Source organism: Amblyomma maculatum, chromosome 6, assembly GCF_055883805.1.
Source record: "Amblyomma maculatum isolate TAMU_Amacu chromosome 6, ASM5588380v1, whole genome shotgun sequence".
Lineage (NCBI taxonomy): Eukaryota > Metazoa > Arthropoda > Arachnida > Ixodida > Ixodidae > Amblyomma > Amblyomma maculatum.
In genome coordinates this window covers 66304128-66330836 of record NC_139349.1, presented here as the reverse complement: position 1 = coordinate 66330836, position 26709 = coordinate 66304128, and the positions used below count along the sequence as shown (strand labels likewise).

The 26709-nt window shown below is 46.6% G+C and overlaps 1 protein-coding gene across 2 annotated transcripts in view; it reads right to left on the bottom strand.

The window, feature by feature from the left end:
* Window positions 1-26709, bottom strand: part of LOC146185912 (uncharacterized) — a 74273-nt gene that overhangs the window by 26362 nt on the left and 21202 nt on the right. Inside the window, exon 1 of one of the 2 annotated variants that reach the window (XM_084606843.1) lies at window positions 838-1402. The exons of the other annotated variant lie outside the window; for it this stretch is intronic. Within the exon in view, the coding sequence (XP_084462969.1) occupies window positions 838-849 (12 nt within the window). The 5' untranslated portion in view covers window positions 850-1402. Of the gene's footprint in view, window positions 1-837; window positions 1403-26709 lie in introns of those variants that run through there. 2 annotated transcript variants of the gene reach the window in all.

Below are 26709 nucleotides of genomic sequence, written 5' to 3'. Positions count from 1 at the left end.
TTCTCTGTACTGTAACGAATTTTACTTTCGGCGTACAATTTCTTGAAATCACTTTCAACTGTACTAAAAAGACAAACCAAAAATTTGTATTTTGATAAATAACTTCCCTGCTCTTCCTTTTCACATCGAAGGAACTTGTATACGCTGGTAAAGCTTCCCGCTAACCCACGCATGAAAAGTGAATCATAACCTGTGACAAAGTATGTACGGCCGCGTAAGAGCATTATTCTACCAAGCTAGCCCACTCGCCAGTGGAGCAGACTTCGCCGAGCGCACCGTTCGGCGCTCTAGGCGTGTGACCGGCTGTACAGTGAGCGCTTTGAAACAAAGTGCAGAAGAAAAAATTCAAACGCACAAAAGGGTAAATGTGAACTAAGAGACAGCAAATGTCGCAGAGTGAAAAGTAACGAGTAAAATACGTTGGCAACGACGCCACTAGGAAGCAGCTGCTTCCCCGTGACAGCCGCTATCGGGCTGAAAATCACGTGGTACGCCTGTTTGTCACCGGTGATCAATCACTAAGTGCCAGTCAGGAGTCTTTTCTGGAAATGAGATGGTTACTAAGCAGAGAGAGGGAGCGCTGAAGCGCTTCACAACATATGCCATTCTGCACCACCATATACGTGTTATACGCCTGGAAAACGTAAAAGATATGTTCGCATTTCAGGCAGAGACAAAGGAAGTCAGTGGACAGTATCACCACGCCCGCCAAATGCACGGTGTGTCAGGTGTCAAAGCCTATGTTACATGCTAACTCTCCAGCGCAGCAACTATAAACGGACGTCCCTAATAAGAGAAGCGGATACATCCGGCGAATAAGTGCGTCCTTGAACTCACCGTGTTGTCCATGAATCCGGACGCTCCACGAGCCAGACCGAGGGAGCGTGTAGTTGAGGCGTGCACAACGCAGGAATGCGCCGAAACCGCAGTAGTGGAACACGCGGTGCCCAGGCGTCCGCTGGCAGCTGTCGGCGGGCGTCCACGCAGATAAAGAAAGAGAGACTGGCGCGAAGAGATCCGAGCACCGTGGATCCGAGACACGAAACGACGAAAGCGAACACTACCACTCGGAGTCGACGGCGCCGGTTTGAATTGAGTGTTCGGGCGTACGCGCACGCTTGTCGGAGGGTAGATTCTGCCGTCCCTTCACTAAGTCGCTGGCTGTCTTCGACTGACTGGCTGCCTTTGTCGCGCTCCTGTCTGCAGGTGTTATTGCTTGCGTAGCTGCTAGACAGTGCGGAGAGCGCGTGCGCTTTAGTAAACGTGCACCTGGCCTTGTGTTGCGATCAGCTCGCGCGCACGCGTCGAAGTTGAGCGTTGCGGGGGCGGTCGCGCGCACCTAACAACTCAGGTTCGCCGAACAATCGACAGAAGCCGCTGCTTTGTAGGCTATTGTTGCGTGCATATAATACTAATGCGGTGAATGGGAGAGGGTGCAGGAAAAACCGAAGGCTCACTGCTCTGGAAGCGAGTTGAATAACTGTACGTCTTTATTTGATATCCTCCTCCCCCCCTCCCCCCTCCCCCCGTAACCCCAGCGTAGTCATCTTTCGTCCGCCAGCAGTTATCAACAATCCAGCCGCTGCGCCGCCCACGAGACGTCAGTGACGGAATACGTGAAACTTCGCTAGTTCGGGTTTCCACCATGCTGGGTAGCCTGTCGAGTGCGGAGTGACAAAGCAGGGGGCGGAGTGGTAAAAGCAAGTGCAGGTGCAGTTGTTTCGGTGTTCTCCGGACGAGAAAACTGAAACCGGCTGTGGGCCAGAAAGAGCTCTATGCATCTCGCAAACCTGCATTGGAACACAATGCGCCAATCCAATTCTGGAAAGTACGGACTCCTCGCCAGTTTGTTTATCCGAAATGCTTACAAAAGAACAAAGTTTTCCGATTTATCTAAAACCTTTTATCATAACTGCGGCGGCCGCATATCGATGGAGGCGAAAAGCAAAGTCCACGTGTGCTTTTGCAATGTAAATGCACGTTCAAGAACCCCAAGTGGTCCAAATTTCCGGAGCCCTCCACTACGGCATCTCATAGCCTGAGTCGCTTTAGGACGTTAAACCTCATAAAACCAGACCAATCCTCTAATGCAGCCCCTGTGCCGGGCATCGTCAAGATTGGAGATGTGGAAGACGTAAAATCCCGAGTGAATTTTCGCACCTGTTCCCACATTTCCCTTTTAGAGCTGTTTAGTGATGACACACTTAAAGCTTCTTATGAAGTTTGGCTCTGTCTCCTTCACTGACAAGGTTTTCCGGAAAAATAAACATCTGCAAAACTGCACAGCCAATTCGTTTGATAGCGTGTAAGCATTGAAAAAGCGTGAAGCGACCCTATTTTGTAGTTATGGTAAATATAGCCTGGATCCATTTAAATATACAAAATACGCTGAATTGCAGCGGGGGTTTCTGCGTCGTTCGCCGTTGTTAACGTACAAAAATACGTCGATATGCAAGAGTTATTCAGAGTTGTAGCTGCTATCTATAGCCATACGGTCCAAACGCGATAATGTTATCCACGCGATGCTTTTTTTTTCTATGTGTGAGGGTTTTTACTCCAGTATATCTCATGGTCAAACGTGGCGGCAAGGACTAGAGGCAATTAAACAGGAGCAGAGTGAAGGTCATATAAGAAAGTAAATCTGACAAACGGAACGCACTGTACTTTGCTCCTAATTAAGCCCTAACATTGCAGTCAAACGTCGAGTTGTGTAAGTTCGACATCATAAGTCATACGTGACTGGCAAACCGCAACGTTTAATAGTCTAATAATAATAATGATAAAAAGAAAAGTGCCCGCAAGCCTAAAACCGCACATATATTCAGCGGCAAAACCCGAATAGTGATAGGGTTCAGATAAATACATTCTACGTTACCTCGTCACGGAATCCCCCCCTCCCTTCCTTCTCCAGATAAAAGAAAGACGCCCAGAAAAGCCCTCAGAAAAAGTTGCCTCGAAAAAAAAAAAAATGTTCCCAGAGAATGTCTTCATTCACGAAGTAAGAACAAATGTCTCCAAACTTGCGTCCTCAAACGAACCGTAAGCAGAATACTGTCAGTCGTAGGTCACATGAAATGCACTTAAAATCATGGATAAATGCGCGACCGCTCTCAGCTGCATTTTTGTTTTAATTTTTGCCGTCTAATGTGCTTTTTGGTTATAGGGCCATATTTTATCAAATTCGAATATTAATTTCTCATTTGAGTTCCATCTGGTTCCCTAGCATTTTACACTGTTGCTCGATGACGTGGCCGGAACTATCAAGTCTCCATCTCTACTTGAGCGTGTTGCCTATTGGTCCATTTACGCCTGCTGGCTGCATATGCCAGCCAATGGTGATCCGGCGCATGTAGCGAACAGCGATAGCTACCGTCGAGGGTGCTGCACCATTTGATTTCTGTGATCATCCGCTTGCTGCTTTCACCTGATGCTGCTACCACGCTATATATAGTGTCACGCAAAAAGAAATGGATAAGGGATTTGTACAGAATGAGGCTCGGGATTTTCGTTTAATTAGTACCAGCTGGTTTATCGCTCAAGGGTAGGAAGTATTTGCAACAGAAAGCTTGATCGGATCCGAAGATCGTCTCCTTTAATTTTCATTTTTTGTTGCGGTCATTGTATCTTTTGTTTCCCTCTGTTTCTTTGCTGGCGCTGTAGTTCTTCACTGTGTGATACATCTAGGATGTTATTTGAATGGCGAAAAAAAAAAAAAAACCGATCCCAGGAGGCGCAAACTTCATCAGGAAAAAAATATGGATCGGTTGTTTCTTAACACCTACGACAATTTATGAAGCGCCCTTGGCGCCAAACATAATAAAGAAATTTGACATAATCAATCTTAGTTAAGTAAATAAGCGGAATGTAAAAATAATCTCAGAAGCGCCACATGACGGCAAAAAATGGGCCGCTGGTTTCCCCCAGTTTAGGTAATCAACTGTACAGGCGGAGAGAACCGTCACTCCCGCAAGCTCCCGAGTAGACTTGAGGACGCAAATAAAGAAATTAGTGGCAAATGCGTAGGGGGTCCCCAGTCGAATATCGTTGGCTGCAAGCCCTCACCCCTTCCGCCCATGACATCGACTGATTCTCACGTCGGCATGGATTCCCATGGATCTCTAGTTGCGAGACAACTCATGGGGCGACCTATGAAAGGAGGTCCACCACGGCTTAATCGGATTAACCGCCTTGTTATAAAAATTGGCGCCATTGGCCGAAGCTCATCTTTCGAGGGGTGTATGCCGTTCTTTTTTTTTCTTGCGCAGTATCAGACTTAAAGAGGTTGCTGTTAGCTTAAGTCGAACCTTCCCCCTCTCTGTCTAATATAATGGCCTCGCTTTTTCGCTCTGCCAGACGCTTGTGTAGTGTTAATGAGCGGTGAGCAGGTTGTGCAAAACAGAAGATTGTGCATGGCTCCCTTCAGAATGTGCTGCCGAATAAGGCGCAGTTCACCACTTTGGCAGCGGTCCATGTGTTACAACGTACTTGTCAAGGGTACCTGACGGGCTGCGTCGTTGCCGCTCTTCTTATTCTCGTTTCTTGGGCCTTTACCCGGTGGATATGGTTGTGATAAGGCATACGTGGCTGATAAACAACTTTAGTGGAGGCGAGGATTAATTGCACTATATGGTAGATAGCGACCGCTGGAAGTGCGTCGAGCGGCTGTAGAAGTGCCCTAAGCTGAACGGTAAACACCGAGGACCGTGGAAGAAGCAGTGCAGAAGATAGAAAAATCCGCTTTCATTGAATGTGTAGTTTCTCAGTATGTGTATGCCGTGAATTTGTATAGTTTCTCAGTGCGATGCATGTAGGGGCCCCAGGTAAATTATTGTATCGGGGTTTGGAGCGGGGAGGTGCTTATTTGGAAATGTGAGACAGGCTTGCTCGGTGGTGGAAGTGAAGCCTTTTCCGGCAGGAACCGAAAACTGGGTGAGTTGGGGAAAGCTTGGCATTGTGAACAGTGCGACGAACGAGGAATGAGCATGAAGCACACGCACAAACGAAGCGCTGACAATAAATCGAATATTATTAGCAAGGAGTTATGTTTGTTTATACCTTCACATCGAGAGCACGCAGGAGCACGAGACACAAAAACAAAACACACGCAAGAAAACAAGTTAAACCACACATGTGAATTAATGTCCTGCCACTACAGTAGCTTCGTCAAGGTAATCCAGTTTTATCTGGTCAACAACCGAGGACTTTGCGGCACACGATGTACGCGATGCGGCGATCGAATATTTCCATGCACAGGCGATTCTGTGCCTGTGCCCAACGTCGGTACGTTGCCCCGAACGATCAGGCAGCCAACCCTGCTCAAGCAGCCACATCAATACTTTCTATACATCTCAATCACCACATTTTACAACACAGCCGCATGGCATTACCATCACCCCACAGTACCTTGTCGCCCTTATCCAGAGCCACATGGCGACAATAGCAGATGGGCTGCTTCATTTCCCCCTACCGTGTGTCATGCTTTCATCCTGACTTGCCCTCTCACTGTGACACTTTTGGCCTGCCCAAATACTCATTTTTCTACCATCTGTGGGAATGTACTTACCCAAAGCAGTACCCTTCATCCCCCATCCTACTTATTCTTCCTGGGAAGCTGCTTTGCGGACCGCTCAGCCCGCTGGCCAGAAATGGCTGGTGGATCGGGCTATATAAGAAGCACAAGCCTCTGGACTCCTGGACCAGTAGGGGACAACCCTGGAAGACTTTTTTTTCTAATAAGGTTGATTTCATCCATCCATCAATCCAATTCCGCGGCGCACAGGTTATCGTGTCTTTTGCGGTAGTCGCGGCAATGTAGGCCATATACCTGCTCCTTCCTCAGTCCTTCTTTTTCGCGCTGTTGTAAGAATGAAGCCTTTGGACGCGATTACTGATGCCGATGTTTTGAGGAATGGCCTTGCTACTAATATCGGAGTAATTGAAACGAAACAACGGGAACCAAGAAAACCTATTAGGTCTTCTGGCGAATTCGCCCAAAATTCTTAAAATATGTAATCAAAATTTCTAATACTTAAAATAGGAGATGACTATCCTGATAAGATATACTACTAAGACAGCAAAACTAGTGGTGTAAAGGTCTGAAAAAAAGGGACGTTTTGGAAAAATGTTACCTTCTTTTTCAGCTGGTAAAAAAAAGAGGAAAAAAATTTCTAAACGGATTTGAAGGCTTTCACCATGAGCTTCAGATCTTCGCCATGAACTTAGAAAGGCTTTCGCCTTAAAGAACGAGTTCCCTATGCTTCCCTTCACCTCGCTGGCTGTTGGCTGCTTTCATTTGTATATATTGCCGCATAGAAGACGACGCCAAAGATGATGACTGGGCCCCACAAGCGCGAGCCTGGAAGAGAAGGAAGTTGGAGCGCAAGACTCGTCCAGGTTGATTTATTAAACCCGTCCTATCTTTGGGTCCTCCTTGGCGTTCAATCGAAACGTGACACTGGTGGAGGTGCTGGGTATGCATAAGACTCCTTCCGGCAGTCCACAGCGAATCCCAGACGTCGACACGCCTGTACATCGCGCTAGCCGCCGCCTTCTAGGCCTAGCCCCGGAGTACAACCATCTGCCAAGCTACTCTTCAAACGACCAAGTCCATCAGGTCTCCCAAGCCATGGCACATCCCAACCCTACGCCGGTGACTCTTCAGAACACCAAGGTGCCAGAGTGCTTTCGCGGGGAAGCGTTTGAAGATGTCGAGGACTGGCTTGACCAGTTTGAGCGAGTGGCCAAGATTAATCAGTGGAGCGAAGATCACAAGCTTTGCAATGTTTATTTTGCCCTTCAGGATAATGCTAGAACGTGGTTTGAAAACCACGAGGCCAGCTTATCCACATGGAACGACTTCCGCCGCCAGCTTGTAGACACCTTTGCGAGAACTGATCGACGCGACAATGCGCTGCGCCTGCTTGAAGTGCGTGTCCAGAAGCCGAATGAGAGCGTGGCTATGTTTGCGGAAGACATGGCTCGCCTTTTTCGCCGTGCCGACCCTGATATGAGTGAGCCAAAGAAGTTACGGCATCTCATGCACGGTGTCAAAGAACAGGTGTTTGCCGGCTTAGTACGCAACCCACCTAAAACCGTGAGTGAGTTCATTAAGGACGCTACGGCTATAGAGCGAGCCCTCCAAGATCGGTGCCGCCAGTACAACCGACCAGCCAGCTGTGCCCCGACGACTGCGGCGGCGCTGACTGCAACAGATCAGACCACTCTTCGAGACATGATTAGAGAAATTGTCCTTGAGGAGTTGCAGCGAATTTCGGTTACGAAAGCTCAGTCGTCAGAGGCCCTCGTGCAGGCTGTAAAGAATGAAATTCGGTGCTCCCTAACACCGTCTGCCCAGTGCAACGAGTTTCATCCAGTCGACAACGCGGCAGTCATTTCCGAACCACCATACCGCGTTCCACAACCGGTCAACTACACGGCCAACATTCCTGCACCTTATCACGAGCCGCAATCTGAGAGCTACGCCGCGGTCCTACGTCGCCCGCCTCCAGACCACGCCTCACCGAGCGCACCAAGCCGTCAGGAGACGCGATTCTTCCAGGGGCCTCAGTGGGCGCCTTCCAGGTGCTCTCAACTACGCCGAACGGACAGGTGGCGCAGTTATGACAGCCGGCCACTCTGTTTCTACTGCGGACAACCTGGCCACGTATATCGGTACTGCCGTTACCGCGAAGAGGGGCAGGCCTTTCCGTCTGCTTCTGCTCGCCGCCGCTTCGACGCTGACACTGCCCAAACCGAGGACGGCCTTCCGGTCAGCAGGGAAACCGAATCCCCGGGCTTCCGCCGCCGCTCCTCCCCATCGCCACAGCGTTATTCTCCGCCGATGCGTCGTGGCAATGCTGACGTTGGCGGACGGCGGTCCCCTAGCCCTCACCGGGGAAACTAACAGCCGCAACCTCACGAGGGGAGGTTGCACACAGTCTAAAAGTGTCAAAACCCTCACCACCGCCGCAACAGCCGACAGCCCGTGCTTCTGACGCTGCCGTTAGTATTGACATTGCCGCACTACCGCCGAAAATGCCGCCTACATTACCACCGAAAATGCCGCATCAGATGAGCAGCCCCGACGACGAAGCTGATACCGCTGACCTTGCCGCACTTCCGCCGAAAATGCCGAAAGAGACGAGCAACCCAGATAACGTTGTTAGCGCTGACCTCGCCGTTTCCATTGATGGGCTGGAGGTACATGCTCTGGTGGATACCGGGGCGGATTTTTCAATTATTAGCCAGAAACTGGCTGACACGCTGCGCAAAGTAAAAACCGAATGGACTGGGCCAGTAATAAGAAGTGCTGGGGGCCAGCTACTGGCACCGACAGGGAAGTGCACTGCCCGGATAGGAATAGAAAACGCGGTGTTTGTTGGCAGCTTCGTTATTCTCCCTGACTTGCAAAGATCTCATCTTGGGCATGGACTTTCTGCGTCTTCATGGGGCTGTAATCAGCATTCGTGACAGCGTCGTTGCCTTCACCAACAATCATGAAGACCTTGGTTGTGCGGAAGTACCACTGATGCCCTTACGCGTCGCCAATGAGACAGTGACATTACCTCCGCGATCATGCTCTCTTGTTGAAGTGAAGTGCGACATGGCGCATACCGGCGATGGTATCGCCGAAAGGGCAGTCGCCCTGGTACTAAGCCGAGGTGTTTCTATAGCTCGAGGGCTAGTCAACTTGACCAATGGACAGACCGAAGTGCTGCTGACAAACTTCAGCGACGAGCGTCAGCAAATTCCGAAAGGCACAACTGTGGCCTTTTTCGACAGCATCCCAAAGGCGCAGCACTGCTTCTCACTGCAACAGGAAGGATCAATGTGCAAGACGCCAGTAACCATCGTCGATGTGAGTAAAAATTTGTCTTCTTCAGAACGGGACCGTCTTTTGGATCTCATAGATCAATTTCGAGACTGCTTTGCTTCCGAATCGCGGATCGGCCAAACGCCTTTGACAAAGCATCGAATCATCACGGATGACTCGATTCGCCCGATTCGACAAAATCCTTACCGTGTAGCTCCGAAAGAACGTGCAGCCATTCAGCGCCAGGTGGCCGAAATGCTTAGAGACGACGTTATCCAGCCGTCACAGAGCCCCTGGGCTTCCCCCGTGGTACTTGTTAAAAAGAAGGACGGCAGCTTACGATTTTGCATAGATTACCGCAAGCTCAACCAAGTAACTAAAAAAGACGTGTACCCTCTTCCTCGCATCGACGATTCCCTTGATCGCCTACGAAATGCACGTTACTTCTCATCAATGGACTTGAAAAGTGGATATTGGCAGATAGAAGTAGACGAGAGAGATCGGGAGAAGACAGCATTCGTCACTCCCGATGGATTGTACGAGTTTAAGGTCCTTCCGTTCGGTTTATGCTCAGCACCAGCAACATTTCAGAGGTTGATGGATACTGTGCTCTCGGGACTTAAGTGGCAAACATGCCTGGTGTATCTTGACGACGTGATTGTGTTTTCGGCCACATTTGAAGAGCATCTACGCCGTCTGCTAGCTGTATTTCAGGCCATACGATCTGCGGGCCTCACACTAAAACCCGAGAAGTGCCACTTCGGGTACGAGGAGCTGCAATTCTTAGGTCACGTCGTTAGCCAAGAAGGTGTCCGGCCTGATCCTGAAAAGCTCTCCGCAGTCGCCAAGTTCCCGACACCTACGGACAAAAAGACATTGCGGCGTTTCCTGGGTCTTTGCGCCTATTACCGCCGGTTTATTGCTGGTTTCTCACGAATTGCCTGGCCATTAACTTCGCTGACGCGTGACAATGCTGTCTTTCACAGGGGTGAAGAACAGGAACAAGCGTTTAATGAGCTGCGGAGACGTTTACAGACACCACCTGTCCTGGCGCACTTTGATGACGACGCCCCTACACTGCTTCATACGGATGCCAGCAACGTGGGCTTAGGTGCTGTGCTGGTGCAGCGCCAGGGTGGTGTGGAAAAAGTAATTGCTTACGCCAGCAGGACCCTATCTAAAGCAGAAGCGAACTACTCGGCAACCGAAAAAGAATGCCTTGCAGTGGTATGGGCGGTTATGAAGTTCCGCCCTTATTTGTACGCTCGCCCCTTTCAAGTCGTTAGCGACCATCACTCGCTCTGTTGGCTGACGAATCTAAAGGACCCTTCAGGGAGACTCGCGCGTTGGAGCCTTCGATTACAAGAATTCGACATGGCAGTTATTTACAAATCTGGAAAAAAGCACGCGGATGCTGACTGCCTTTCGCGAGCGCCGGTCGAACCTTTCACTATGACCGATGAAGACACTGCGTTTTTAGGTGTCATAGATGACGCAACGCAGGTGTCATAGATGACGCATAACCAGCCTCTCACTTTTCCTACAAATGTATGTATGTATGTATGTATGTATGTATGTATGTATGTATGTATGTATGTATGTATGTATGTATGTATGTATGTATGTATGTATGTATGTATGTATGTATGTATGTATGTATGTATGTATGTATGTATGTATGTATGTATGTATGTATGTATGTATGTATGTATGTACGTACGTACGTGTACGTATGTATGTATGTATGTATGTATGTATGTATGTATGTATGTATGTATGTATGTATGTATGTATGTATGTATGTATGTATGTATGTATGTATGTATGTATGTATGTATGTATGTATGTATGTATGTATGTATGTATGTATGTATGTATGTATGTATGTATGTGTCTTCGTCAACGGCGCGAATGGACGTTCAGGCGGACACTCAGCAGACGTGGGGTAGCAATCATCAGTTCTTTATCTAAAATTAGGCGAATGAGCTTCGTTTCCCTCACAAGGCTGCAGATTTCGTCTACAAATTCGTGCGTCGATGCCTCGAAATCGCAAAAAACATCGTCGCTACTGAGAGAATGAGTTGCGGGACGACGACACCACCGTGGCCACCATGTTTGGCGCGATCGCTACGTGCCGAGAGGTTTTATGCGAAGTTTCAGAAAATAATTCATATGGCTGCAAAAAAATAAATAAATAACTAAAAAGGCAGGAAAAAAAATGGAAGAGTTTCAACCAAGGAGAGCATGCGAAAGCTATTTTATGCAGACAATGAACAATACTAAATTGTGTTTCAGTTCAACACGCTACGGTTGGTCGCGGCTACCGCTACGACGTCGTTCTTGTACACGCTTCCCACGAGAAATTTCTTGGTTCGATTCCGCTCAGCTCCGACGATTGTTTTATTAGGCTCGGTATATGCTAGCCACAACATTTCTGATCGGATTCTTGGCCGGTCATCGGCCTCAGAGACACTATGGGCATGTGCCTTCACTAGCATCTGGCATAGCACCAGGTGCTCATGCAGCCGTGGAAAGCTGAAAAAATAAATTTGCGCGATATTCTTGACAGTCCACTTCCTCAAAATTGGTGCTTGCAGCGAGGTTGACAATTAGGAGTGGGTCAGGGGATAACCCTCATGATGAGCAACAGAGCAGTAAAGACGGACGGAAGAGAAGAACGAGGCAGAACAAGCGCTGTTCTTCTGTCCGTGTTTAATGCGCGATTGTCCTCCAAGAATATTTGCAATCTTTCTCAGCTTTCACGCTGTTAACCCTCACACAGATATATAAAAGGGAAATCTGGGTACACAAGTTGTGAAATGCGAAATTTAGCGGCAGTTTTCACGAGCCGGAGTAACAGGAAAGAGCTCGATTCGGTGGTGCGACGTTGCGAGGGCATCTTTGGTCCTCCAACGTTAGAGAACAGGAAAATACAATTCTTTTCAGAACGGATTTGGACAAGGGGCATCAGTAGAGCTCAATCCGCTGACTAACGCTCTAGTACGAGGACCTCTATTTGTCTGAGTTCCTCCTGTCCCATGTTCAAGCTTGTGCCCTCCATTTTTCACGATCTGCGCAACTGCGAGAGATAGTGTCTTGGAAAGTTGGAAATATGATGACGCTTACTTTGTTCCCTTGAACCAAAACGATCGTTGAACATTGCAATTTTGTGTTTGTGGCGAAATATGTGACCACGAGGTTCATGTTGCATTAAAAACGTAACCTAATGCGACGAGATGTTAGGGTAATGCTTGGTACATAATATCACTGCGGTTTCTTGCACGCAACATTGGACAAAGCTCTCTAAGCTCTCTGCTCTCCGTTCTTTTCCGCTGTACATAATTGGAGCGAACAAAGTAGAGTTATGGGCTAGATAGTAAGAAATGATTACTGGGAGGCATTGGGAACAGGCGCTCGTCCTGTGTGCCTCTCTTGTCCTCGTCTGTTCCGCGCTAAGCCTCCCATTAATCATAATAATTGGAGAGCATTGGAACTGTGTAAAAGCTCAGCATGACCAGGTGCCCGGTTACGGATGAGTCTGCGGGTGTTTTTCCACAAACGAAGAGGCGCTGCTCCAGCTGCTTTTGTGGACATATTGATGCCGAGCACAGTTTCAAGATTGTAACCAACAACAAAAAAGAAGGAACACAAGGACTCTGAGCTGCAGCGAGCGTACAGAGGCAAGGAGCGGGACCACGGGGCGCTCCAGCTGATGGCTTGAGCGGCCTGTCAACAGAGTGCGATGCGCTGCCGATAGATAACGCTGCCGCGCATGAGGAGTTCCCGTGATCATCTCCTGGCTGATCGCCCTTGACCACGGCGCAGTAGCGGACGGCGAAGGCAGTCTGCGAAACACCATTGAAGCGCAGTTCCTGTGGATGTAAGGGGTGGTCCCTTCGACACGCAGTACTGATAAAATTTTTTTCCACATAAAATATTCGTGTCATTTTGCTGCGTCACTGAGTGGACCAAATTGTTGCCACCTCGATATAGTTGACTGAATGAGACAAGTGAATCACTGGTTGAGTAACGTAGTTGACAATTGTGCAGTTTTGATTTTTATTTGGGATTGAAACGATAAGAATTGGTATCGCCAGCTGTTGTCCTTGGTAGCTCGTAGTTCTAGCTTGTAAAGGGGCTAAAATAGGATTTCAGGCGATGCCCTTTTTTTGTTGTGTTGTAAGAGAGCAGATTCGCTTTGAAGCTAGATGATGAAACACGAGCTGCGAAATGTCGCAGTGCTTTGGAAGAATCACGTTTAGAGTGAGCTCACAGCTAACACTGAGAGCATCTGATTGCTGCTAAGATACACGAGAACGTTCCATCGCTAATTTGAGCGCTGTCTTGACGACAAAACTGCAGTTTTTTTTGGACATCTACTCTTAAAAGTTGTAACATAAAAAATCAAACACTTTTTGTGTGGTTGAGAGGCCACCATCTTCCTGAAATCATGATCCTGTTAAATGAGTCAACAGAAATAGTAGATCGATAAACACCTCTAATGATTTCATGACATCCATATTTGAGATGTGCCTAGGAGTCGATGGAAACTTCAGCTTAGTAGTACTCTTAATTTTCTGAACCTCGAGGTGAGGGACACGGTGCGATGACAAGGCTTTCTGTCGACCTGTCAAATGGCACTGCGTTTCGCAACACTGATAACCAAAGCACATGCTCGCGGTTCTCGTGATATACACGGATAGATAAATTGAGCCATTATGTGGCGTGCTGGTCACAAGGCGCACATGGCAGGGGCGAAGATCACGCTGGGTCAGCATGACGAGGCTTCAAGAGAGCATGCGGGCAAAGGTCCCCGAGCATCAGACGGAGTCAACAGCATACATTACAGGAACGCCTCTTGATCGTGTGCCGGTGTGCAAGCGCTTGCCCGCGTTAAACGCCATAAGGTACCGCGTAGTAATTAACCGCCTCACCAAACACACAGCAAAAAGAAAAAAAAGAAAAAAAAAGAAGCCTGCTTACAAGGGATCATGCAATAAAAGCTTAGAAAGTCCCGAGATAGGCACGCCTGGATGAAGTAAAAACATCATGGCAGGGCTCCGTAACAAGAACGAAAATTATCCACCTCAATTTCTGAGTACCAATGCAAAGAAATAGCTCGCATGCGCTTTTATGGCTTCAGACACGAGGAAAAATAGAATGACAGGTTGCAGAATCAGACAAATCATGTACAGATTCCCCGAAAGGTACCATGTGTATATGTGCTCGGCGAGAAGGGGCGGATTTAAAGTGCGGGCTGGGGCGCCGGCCCGCCCAAGCGAAATATGCTACGTAGGAAAACCACGCTCGCCAGAACAAGAAAAAAAGTTAAAGAATATGTGACCACGTGACGGAGGCCCCCTTACGAAGACCTTAGTAGCCTGGGAGCAGCTGGGAGCGGTGTGTTTGAGTCGGCATCCAAGAGCACTGGAAGGGTGGTTCCTATTCCACCTTCCCACATCAAATGAACAACCAGAGTTGGAAGCTGGTCTCAAAATTGCGATATCATGCGCTCTCATTACGTATCACAACAGTGATCGATCATGTCCTTTGCCAACTATTACCCGCCAGAGTCATGATCGTGATATTTTCCTCACAGCGCTGACAACGGCGGATTTTTTCAGAATGGGACCTTTAGTGTTATCGCCTTAAAGTATGGTTCGAATGGTACGGCACCCCCGCCACACACCAACCCCTTGAAAGGTAATCCATAAATATGACCCTGTCACCGATTGCCTAGCTGTATGACCTTTATTCTTGTTTTTCAGAGTCCATATATTGTGCCGTTCCAAAGCTCCTTGCCAACAAAAGAAAGAAGGCCCCTGCTTCCTTTTGTTTTCCCCGCGAACACCTGTCTGAGGCTGCGGCTCTAGATTGGCACTTGACATTGCACGTGGAGCTCTTATTGAGTTTATATAGTTGACGAAGATATCAGACAGGGATTACTGCAAACCAACTGCAGAGTACAAGATGTAGAATACTGAATACTGACAACGAAGTGAGCTAGGGCACCGATTCGTTCGGCAAAGTTCAAGGCGATGTCTGCCTTGAAAGAAGAGACTGGGAAATAATATCAGGGAGCAGGATTGTGCTCCAAAGCACACAAGGAACACTTCAGATATTGATGGCAGGACACACTTATAAATGGTGAAAACGTTTCTCCGTTCTCCCCTAAAATTTATTCGAAATGTTCTCCCTTTCGTGCCCGCACTTTAACGCTCATGATTTTTAAATTACATGCTTAACGATTTGGACGGTGACGTGACTCTATACGTTGGTGCGTTATCTGCTTTTATGCCTGACTCAGTTTGGAGCTGTGTACATCGCTGGCAGGGCTGGCCAGTCATCCGCTGTCCTTGATGAAGATTGAGGGCCGTAGCTAGTTTAGGCCTTGAGCCGAAGCATTTACTCAATAACAAAGTGTTTATTAACTAGGGCAACGCATCGCAATACTTGCAAAAGCATGCACCCACAGATAATATTGTATTTTGTTTCCTTGACCCGGCATACTTTGAGTCCTGAGTTTACCTCCCTAGCCGTCACACTTCGTTTAGTTTTTAGAGGTATCTCCAGCCAAAACGCTTGGGATACTTTTCTCACGTTAGTTATATATAGTTAGAGGTTTTCAAAATGGACCATTTGCAAAACCCTGTAAGTCAGTTCCCCTGTACTTACAAATCATTGGCTAGAGGCGGGGTGGCAATAGCCACACCCAATGTTGCACTTGGTTTCAGCCCAAAAACAGGTTTGGTCGTCGTGGTTAAGGTTTTTGTAGCGCAGAGAACATAACTTCAAGAATTTTGCGAACGGTACAAACCAGCCACAAGCGCTTTTTCTTCATAAATTGGGAGGCATCCCAACCTGCTACAAATATGCTTACGAGAAAAAGGAACTGGCTGCGGAGCTTATCGCCACATCGTGACCACTTTGTGCATTCCTCCGACCCACATCTCAGGTCAGACTGTCACCGAGATTTCACCGCCATCTTGATTATATTTAATATTGACTTCATTTCAACGCTGCGTTCTCAAACAACTTACGGTTCTGTTTGGTGCAACCGAACAGTCCGTACCGCGACAACAACGGCTGAACCAAAGCAGTGCAGTGTGTTTTTTTCAGACTTCCAACGTACGCCGATGAATGTGGGCATTACGAAGATCTCATGGAATTCCTTCAAGTGCCTCTGATAGTAGACTGAGGTCCCTTAGCCTGCCACAGGCAGCAAGTATGCGCAATGAACATTTTGTTTGTTTCTACTGGCAAATTTTTTCTCGACGAGCTTTAATTCCGCCGCACTCTCCATACGGTGAATTTCGCCGGCGCTTATGAAAGGCGTTGTGTATTAAAGATAAACTAGTTTTTAGGAATTGAAATTTGTACCTGCCACACTTCTAGGCGGGCACCGGAACCATGACTGACGTTGCAATTCACCTTTTTTTTTTTTCTAGCTCACCACTTCGGTGCATTTCACTTCACTACCGACAGTCGAATTTACTTCTTATTTTACCATTTTCCTGCGCCTCTCTCTGTGTTACCTGTTGTGCATGCCGCAATCCTATTTGCCGCTTCGGGGCGCGACAGCTGCAGGCGTCACAGTTGCTATGGTAACCGGTAAGGCACAAGCAAGTTTTTTGCTCCACTCTGATGATCACATTATTGATATCGTGCTATAATTGCGGTAGTTCTGCTTGTTGTTAACATTGTATTGTCAACTCTAACAGCGCATATCAGACCAAGCGTCTGGACAAATGACAATGTTCTTACGGACGTGGCTTTTAATGCGACCATCACAATGATATAAAGCCGAGTGATATTTCTACTGCCACGAAGGTTAGAGCCAACTATTACGCCGCCGTTTGCCTATCTTAGAGTGCCTATCACCTTGTTAGCTTCAAGTAAGTGACCGCACCGTAAGCAAGCGGATGTCTAGAGAATGAAAAACACTACAGCATTGCATCGCACAGGCGGACAGGGAGCGGCGATAAGTGAAAAAGAAAAGGACTGTCCTCTGAAGTCGCTGCTAAGAAAAATAATAAAGTATTCGGGCTTATCTGAACGAGAACAACGCCGAGGACACTGTAAATTGCTTTGAAGAGTAACAATGTAGAGAGCTAAACAACGCCACCAGTATCACTAGCACCGTTCACTGGGCTTTTTGCGGCACGCGAAGACGCGAAGACAGCGACTTATCAATAAACGCTCGGGGCACCGCACATTTTCAGGATGGCACTAGGAGTGGCCATTGTTCTCGGATGCTGCAGGTATCGCTTTCCGTCGGAAATCAAGGTAGATAAACTGCAGCTGCATTTTGTAGGTTGCAAAAGAAAAGGTGAGCGCGGTGATCATGGTGATGATGGTGATTAATCCCTCTCGGAATAAACTACAGAGAATTTTCTGTTCTCCCGACAGAGTTTTCGTGCGGTTGTTGAAAGTTAACCACTTGTGACAACAGGAATTTCTGCAGTACCTTCAGAATCTTCTGTAGTTGAAACAGAAAGGTACTGCAGAACTACAGACTACAGAAAAGTACTACAGTATCACTGGCCAGTACTAAAGAGCTACAGAATATTCTGACGTTTACGCCAGAAATATTGTCATAAAGTCAGGATCACGGAATATTTTGTCGCATTTTTCACACGATTCTGTGATTTTTTCCGACCGGACATTCTGAAACTAAACCAAAATGGAGCTTAAGTGGAAAGCGCAATCTGATGCAGGTTGCTGAAAAGTTAAATGTTTCCAGTGAGAGGTGGAGAGACCGACAGGACGTGTTTGGTTTGGTTTGGTTTCCGGGGTTTAAAGTACCAAAGCGACTCAGGCTATGACAGACACTTAGTGGAGGACGGACGTTCTTATAGAAATGGCTATCCATTCTATCAAAGTAGAAGTCGTACTGAGGATCTTCATGACAAAGTTTGCACCGAAGGTCTCTGGAGGACGTTCGGCACTTCGCGCTTCCAGTTAAAAATAAGACGGCGCATACACAAATGGAAGGGGTACAAGTTCCGAGATGGAGTTTTCTAAAGAAAAGTAATAAGTAGGAATTTGACTGGCAACCAATGTGAAATCGGACTGATACTTGTCCGCGTTTAGCCTTCCAGCATAAATGAACATATAGCCTAAATGGCTATATATGTGTTTATATTAGGAAGCTGTACATTTCGCGCAGTAGGTCATAATGCGAATAAACTAATTTTCTAATGTCTGTTTGATTGGGTTTTCATAACAACTTGAATTCCACGTTTCAAGTAAAATAAATGACACAACCTTATTCACCGTGTCACTAAACTGTAACAAGAAGACTTGAAATAAATTCCACTGGTAAAAGTTAAGCAAATCCCCTGCATGTCTTTCTAACTGAAACGTCACGCACGCGTGGGAATTAAGGTAAGACATTAGTAAGAATCCAAGATGGCAAAAAACACATGTGCAATTTTCGCTTACTGAGGACTCCATTATGACTTCGCGAATGTGCGAGTAACAATAAGGGTCAAGAATACGGCATTACAACACAGCACAATTATGCTACAATTATGCTACAATTATTTTGCCTGAAAGTTCTACTTTCATCACCGATAATCACTTCTTTACTATGAGCTTTCCGTGCAAATAAGTCCGGGGAGAATTTTTTCTGAACGAAACTGGTTTAGACAAATCGCCTACAGTAAGGTGGATTCCGTTAGATTTAATTCAAATGATATTCTATTTATTTGTGGACAATTGCGTCCCTGCTGACTCGTATCGGTAGAGAACGAATTGGGGTCTTAACAAAGGAGGCCAACTAAAGGTGGGGTCTTACTGACCTGTTCCATACTACATAAGGACACATTAGGCGATCAGTTGAAAGTAAAAGTGCATTCAGTAAGACACCATGACAGAGTACAGATGAGAGAAAAGGAAGGTAACATTACAAGAGCATTTATAATAATCATTTTTTACAGTATTTGAGAGAGTCAGTTCACGTCGTTAGTAGTACTTATTTCCCGTAGCCGCTATTTTCCGTCACCGTCGTCATATTTATTCACCCATAAATGCATCTGTGGTAAGACTGCTTCGAGGAAGGTCGATGAATAATAAGTACGAAATCAATCCCCAGTATAGTAATTCGACAGAAACAATTCAGACAGAAGAATATAGCTTGTGTTTGTTTCAGTGCCAATAAAGGTAAAATAAAAAAGTCATATTTCACAATTGTAGCTAGAAACCAACAAAAAATATCAGTTGTGAAGGTAAAACTTCGTCATCGCCTTATATATAAAGATATTCAAATTCTGTCGTTTCGCAATTTCTTTGGTATTTCACCTCATCTAACATTTCGGCAGTTCGCGCACAATTTTTGTGCGAGTTAGCATGTAGAATTAGAAAGCATCTGCGCTTGACCGCTGCCTCGCTGTAGTTTAGTGGTAGATAGGAAATCATTGGCCGCTCGAAAGCATTGACACTCGACATTGACCTCACAGGGGATGTGTACGGGAGCTGTCGCCGACTACCCGGATAATGAAATTGCAGAGAACAAGGCAGGACGGTGAAGGGCCTTTATTTTTGTTTTCTAAACCGGTCGCCCGACACAGAGGGAAAGAAATAGAAAAAAAAAAATTCGCACATTTTTCTGATAATCCATTGTAGGCCGGACACGTGCCCGTGATGATAGCGAAGAAAACAGAATTCCAGCGGGTAGTGTCGCGATTGTAGTTTCTGTTTTGACGGTTCCATTTCTATGAATTCTACACCAACCTACGTCCACGCTTCTCAGTGGAGATAGCCGTTGGTAGAGGAACGCATGTTAGTGCCGTTCACACATGGCCTCGTAGATGCGCACGCAAGGACAGTTGGAGCAGGTAGTATGAGAAAGAGCGTCAAGTCTCGTGCCATAGACTGAGCCGGGAATGAGCGAAGAATGATAGAAGGCGCCAAGCGCGCAAAAAGCACTTATACTTTGAGATGTACCGAGTAGAATAGAAAACGCGAGTTAGAAATCTCTCCCTCTCTGTATGACTATGTAACGTACGATCAAGCGAAAAACATTCATAGGTATATACACCTTTTACTTCCCGATTTCAAACCGGGAACAACTATATTGTCACTACGAAAGAGCCAGTGAAGTTAGAACTATGAGGTAATCAGCAGAAAAGTAAAAGTACAGTTTATTCTTCAGGCACGTGCTCATAAAAGTGAATCGAGAGGAGTAGGGTGATGTGGGGGCTCAAAACAACATCTTCATATGCTTTCCTAGACGTCAATGGCTGTTCGCTGAATTCACATATATGAACGCGGAACGACTTGCTTCATTGGAAGAGCGCATGAATATATGCACCGAAAATGGGCAAGGTTTTCTTGGCGCTTCACGTGACCTCTGCATGCAAATATTTTCGATTTCATCAAGAGTTTTACGCAATATTTCAAAGTATAGTACTATTGCTCGCGGTCCTGCAGAAGAAACAAATTTACATAGAAAGAAGTAGTCCATCTTTCACCTTCAATGGTGCAAATTTCCTGAGAGTGAGGGTAACCGTCGTCCTCGCCAACCCAGCTCTGAAGTGTCAGGAGTGCTAAAAGCGCCCAACTGCACGATGAAGCAGGAAACGTCGGAACTTGAGAACATTTAAAAAAGGTGTGGCTAGTGTATAAGGTGCCTCCTTAGAGGAAGAGTGAATCACTGCTCAAAGAAATACAGAAAGTTAATTTTAGTGCACCAGAACTATGACACTTGCTTGTACATATGTTATCACAAGAATGCCAATGCGCGTAGTATACGGAACGATATACATTTTGACACGTAGGCAAGTTTCTTTCATGTCCGGACGATACCGCGGGTAAAGCTGCGTAGCGCTGAATCGCTTTTGGTTACTTGCACTCGAGAGGCGTCTGCAAAAAAAAAAGAAAGAGTCGGGCCGCCGCGCCATTGTTTAGGAGCGAGCATAGGTGTAGGGATGAGACAAATGCTTTGATTGTTCTGCACGGCATTCGTGCAGTGCGTTTGCCGCGAAAATGGCCTCTAGGATGACGCACGGCTGAAAATTGTAATGCGATCCACCTTGTTGCTTGGAAAGAATGCTAAAGAAAAATGCTAGCGACATCCGGATAATACAGTGTCACGATGTTGAAAATCTCATTTTCGACACTTAACAGACAGTATATAAGCCACAAGCTTTCTTAAAAGCAAAAACCTACATAGCAATGCTCTCAGAGAAATCAGCTCACCACGCTAGGTCACGTGAATTTTACTCTGGTCACGATTTGCGCACGCTTTCAAGTCCAACACAATTTTAACGGGAACAGGAAGTGCACCATTAAATTACGAGATCATTGCGGTAAGTGTCGTTATGATCATAAAGTGAGAAGCGCACTTTTTTACGCTTTTCTATTCAGTCAATCTGCATGCAAACATCGTGCAGAACAACCTGAGGTGCGCAAGCCAAGCATATACGCTCCTAAGGTCGTTCGCTCTTCACCCTTTCATTAAGCCAACCTCATCATCAGAAGGCGGCTTTATGTTACAAAAAGTAAACTGGGTGTGCGCCATCCCACCTTGCTGTTGCTGGGCTAGTTGGTGCATTGTAAATGGGTAAACATGTAAAATGTACGTTGATGGCAGCTGCTCACAAATTTGCTAAGCAAGAATGTATGATCGGCCGGCCAACCGGCCTAGTTATTCGTTGGTTGTCTTTGATTCACTCAGAACATACAGAAGAGGATAACACGTCATAAAAAAAAAATTGTATAACACCCTCATTGTTTCGCAGGCCTCTAAACGGGAAGACGTTCATTAGTTTATATATAATTGTCTTAACAACGATTAATTTCTACTCGCATCCCCCTTTCTTTCATCCCCCAAGGAAACGAAAACTCTGCCAATGTTTCTAGAGGGTAATCCAAGTGCCAGATTCTGTTTCTTGTTTCAGCTAATCGTCTTCTTTGGTCTTTTTTTTTTCTTTTTCAAACGATGGCACACCATTCCTAACCAGAATGGTGATAGAAAGAGAGATGTTACTAACTCGCGGTGCAAAATCGCTCAAATTTCCGCGACACAAGAGAGGCTGCAATTGTCTTGGTACTACTGTGACTTTGCAGCACTAACTTCTAACAAAAAAAAAAAAAAAGCATTGCCCAGCTGTTCAGAATCTTTGAATATCAGTAGACGCTGGGCCTCTCCGTCGCTAGATTGTTCCAGGGTCGTGAAATATGCTCTTAGCTTCACTGTCGCACTGTGACAGCTTTAACAGCTTGCCTCGTGGCAATGTCAACGCGCAGACTCGTCCACGATGCAACGACCATTGTCTGGCACGCGCGTTACGGTGACAGTATGCGGGCTGCTCCGGCCCAGTGGCCCACTTTCGGGCTAACTGTGAGGCGGATGGGAGCCGGAATAGACCGCGTCGCCGGAAGCATGTAAAGGTTAGGGAGGCCAAATCACCGACAGGCTTCGGCGCGTGCTGTTACTTATCAGATGTAGGTAATCGTGCAGAACGATTGACTCAGGAAGAAGGGGGGGGGGGGGGGGGTGGCGCGTAGTCGGCTTCTTTTTATGTGCAGCCTTTGCTACCAATGACTGGCCTATACGATTCGCTTCTCTCTTACTATGCATCTCCGAATTGGTTTATGGGGTTTAACGTCCCAAAGTGACTCAGGTTATGAGAGAGGCCGTTGTGGAGGATTTCGGAAATTTCGACCACCCGGGGTTCTTTAACGTGCACTGACATCGCGCTGCACGCGAGCGCCTTGCTTTTCGCCTCGATCGAATAGTGGCCGCCGCTGCCGGGATTCGGTCCTGCATACTTGGGTTCCGCAGTCAAACATTCTTTGTGCGATTAGACCACTTCTCCTTCCTTTTGTGTATTCCTAAGGACGTATGATCGAATCGTTCGCTGCTGCCGCATTTCGACAGAAAAATACAAGAAGTGTCGTATTAAGAGCAATTTAACTGCGCGGTAAAGAACCTCCAGGGGGTATAGTTAACCCGGAGTCCTCCAGTGCTGAGCCTCTCATGCGCAGTTTCGCCAGACGATGCTGCCTTTGACAAAATACTTTACTTGCTTTGAGTGATTAAATGCATGCTGCGGTGAAGATTTGCCACGAGTTCTTTCGAGTGCCTAGAACGTTGTATGGCGAAGTCTTGACACTACTGGTTGTCTAAGCTGTTTGAGAAGCAGCTGTGCACGACTGCGATAACAAGTGGTTAGGAAGCGTGGGCGCGACACTTTTCAGCGTCAGTGCTTAGGCTGCCTTAGGCAAGGAATATCGCGACTTGGAGATTCAATAAATTGTGCCCCAGGTACTATGTTTGTGCTGCTACCTTGAGAACGAGATAACAATGAACAGAAATAAATGTTACAAAGCATCTCTATTATCCAGACACATAGCCTGCTGCTGTGAAACGTAGACAAGAAGGGGAAAGAAAATATAATTGTTTCGCAAGCAACTGCTTATATAAAATGTATAGTATTGAATATTTATATTGTTTATTATTTTTTATTATTTATGACATTTATTATTATTTATTTGCAAAGTATTGATTATTTCTAGTTATTCTGATTATCTGCACAGTCAGGTCTTGGATTTAGGTGGAGAGAAGTACCCTAGGGTGTTTAATGCCATTTTTTTTTAACTTAGCTTGCTCAAGGAAAAGATGACAGAGTGCAACTTCTTTTTTCCCTCTGCATTGCGCTGCTATGTTCATTACCGCGTAACTGCGCACATGGATAAATCCATTCCAACAGAGTCCACTACCGTAAATCTATTGGGGTCAGTGAGGATAGCGCCATTCATACAGTGCTCGCGTAATAGCTTCTAGTGGTGATAGGCTGCCGCGGGAGAGCACGTGGAATTTCTACGTATACACGGCCTTGCCTCGTTTCCAACGGATCGGCCGCGTCCGGTCGGCGGAGTTGTGGATCGCCCTCCGATACGCAAGGGCACGTGGAGATGGTTTGATCTCGATAGCGAGACCGACATCCTTCCCACGGGACTGAGCGGAGCTATTCGTGGGTTGTGCGAGGTTAAAATTTTGGTAGTCGCTCCGTCATGCGCCGCCTGGTTTGTTTTAGATATTAGTTTATTTTTTCTTTCGAAGAATGCGCAAATACACAGGTTCTGTGCTGATAATCGCACTGGGCTGAAGGAAAGGAGCGCAACTTTGGTTCGGGACAGGGAAAGCACTATTGGTATATTTGCGGCTAAGGCATATACGTCGTAAGGCTGCAAGAAAATTCTGAAAGGTCTTAACAAAATTTTGAAAAATAATACAATAGACGGTATATTGGAAGTCAAGCCTTAACATACATTAAAACTTGTTGCATTCTTTGCATTGTGAAATAATGTTTACAGTGTTGTCTGCACAGAACGAAAGCGCCTTGCGATGGTTACTCTTTAATCATTCAAAACATGGTATTGTGAAATTACTATTCTAACAGGGAATCAAATGCACCATAATCGTCGCTCCCAATAAGTTACTGAAGCCTTGCATTAAAATCACGTCCTACGCCGCCAAGTGTCCCCTTAAACAGCACGTTTTTTTTTTTTTTTTTTTTTTTCAGAGAGAATTTTACACAGTATTAGAAGAATGCTGTTCTCCTTACTTATATCCTCCCAACACGGACGTCTGCAGGTATAATTAGACGAGCAGAATGATGTGAGTACAAATGTCACCATACGCGACATGCAAATCAAGATATCAATTCAGATTTGCCCCGCCAAGGCGTCTGAGTGGTGATTACGGAGTCTGAAGACACGTGTTCGGTCACGGTCAGAGCGGCGACATTGCGATGGATGCGAAGTGTAAGGCGCCCACGTACTATGCGATGTCAGTGCACTTTAAAGAACACCAGGTAGTCGAAATTATCCGGATGCCTCTAATACGGCCTCCCTCATAGCACGAGTCACTCTGGGACAGTACAAGAAGTAATAAAACTAAGGAAGATCTCTTAAGTCTGTATTGCTTCACGCGTACAGAACGCATCCTTTACGTGCGCTATATGCGGCACACTTGAAGCGCATAATGGAGAAAAAGAATTGGGGCACTTAAGCTCTACCTTCAAGGTTCCTTATGGTTCCTTACATTGACTTTGCGGCTCGCTTCATAACTAATCCCTCAATTTGTGCCTCTGATCCCACACGTGCTCTTCTTCTAGAATGCAGTCATAAGCTTACCTCATCACGCGAAAGAGCACATAAATATTTTCCTTTCTTTTTAAATATCTGTCGATAAAACCACTTGACAATGATGATCAAGCCATGCGAACTTGACAGCATGTCCTATAGAAGTAGCGTGTCTATTGATACGGTGTCAAATTAAGTTTCTGGCGTTTCTTTAACGCAGAGTTCGAGTTTAACGAACTATTTGCTTTGAGTGTTGCAACTCGACTCCTAAATCTTCCGAAAACTGCAGGCATGTTTGCCGTCGCCAGCCCGTGAGCCTATCACTGATGCATGAATGCAGTAAGTATCGGAGCCTTTACAATGGATGGGGAAACTGCGTGCGTCACAGGTGCTGCCGTTTTCACAATAGATGCGAGTGAAGTTTTCTAGCTGTTGGAATCGTTATTGCTACGCGTGGTAGCAAGAGCCACGAAATGATAAGTTCAGAGAACTTTATCAAAATCGAGATACACCTCACCTATAGGGCTCACAGACTCACCTATGGGGCTGAAACGTGGAGGCTAACCAAGAGGGTTCTACTTAAGTTGAGGACAACTCAGAGGACTACGGAGCGAAAAATGGTAGGGGTAAAATTAAGAGATAGGAAGCGTGCAGAGTGGGTCAGAGAAATTACTCGAGTTGCTGACATTCTAGTGGAAATCAAGAAATGGGCATGGGCAGGACATGTAGTGCGAAGAGAGGATAACCGATGGTTGCTTAGGGTAACAAACTGGATTCCAAGGGAAGGAAAGCGTAGCAGGGGGAGGCAGAAAGTTAGGTGGGCGGATGAGATTAAGAAGTTCGCAGGGGTCAAGTGGATACAGCTAGCACAGAACCGGGTTAATTGGAGAAATATGGGAGAGGCCTTCGCCCTGCAGTGGGTATAGTCAGGCTGATGAAAAAAAAGAAAAAGATACACCTTATATGTCTCTATGAGCCTTTCACCTTATGCTAGGAAAGAAGAGCGTAGGAGAACAGCTTTCTTTTTTCTGGCCTGCAATCAAGCCTGCGCACTGCCTTTCCATTTTAATGTAGGACTGTGTTGGTCAGCCTTAATTGCTTTTAGATCTGTGATAGACTGGTAGCCCAAAGGGGTCCTGGGCCTCCACTGGGCATGAGGAGATGGAGGCACAAATTGATATGAATTTTTAACGTATTTAATTAGGATAACTGGCTCGATGTTGCTTACGGCTCGTCGTCCGGAGCTGTGTCGTCGTGGTGCGTCACGGACTCGAATGAAGGAAGGGCTGGATATTCGTCACGGCCAAGCTGTAGAAAGCTGACAGCTGCCGCGGCTGCTCTTGTTCCCTGCTGGCGGATGGATGAGCTGACAGGCGTGGCGGTAGGTTGAATGAGGTCGGACGTGAGCGACGGCTAGACCCCCGTTTACCATGTCGTGGCAGATTATAGCACTTCTTTCCATTGTCTCGTCCACCAGCTCCGATTGCTCTCCCCGTTTCTTCCGTTCACCTCTCATTTTAAGACCTGCGCTCCTTCGTCCCGCCGCCCCTTCCTCGTCGTATAAGTTGACCGCTGGTTTTGTCTCCGCGGGATGCCTTTGTTTGTTCTTCGCGGCTCATGACGGGCTCTTAACGAATGTGTCTTCGCTGGAAGGGAGGGTTTACGGGGGGATCTGATGTAGTTGGGCTGAGGAAAATGACGAAGATACTGCCGAATGATCAACATTTAGAGTTGCAACAGCAGCAGCAGCGGTCGCGGCAAACACTTCGCTTTTCAAATCATGCGTTACCGAATATGTACTT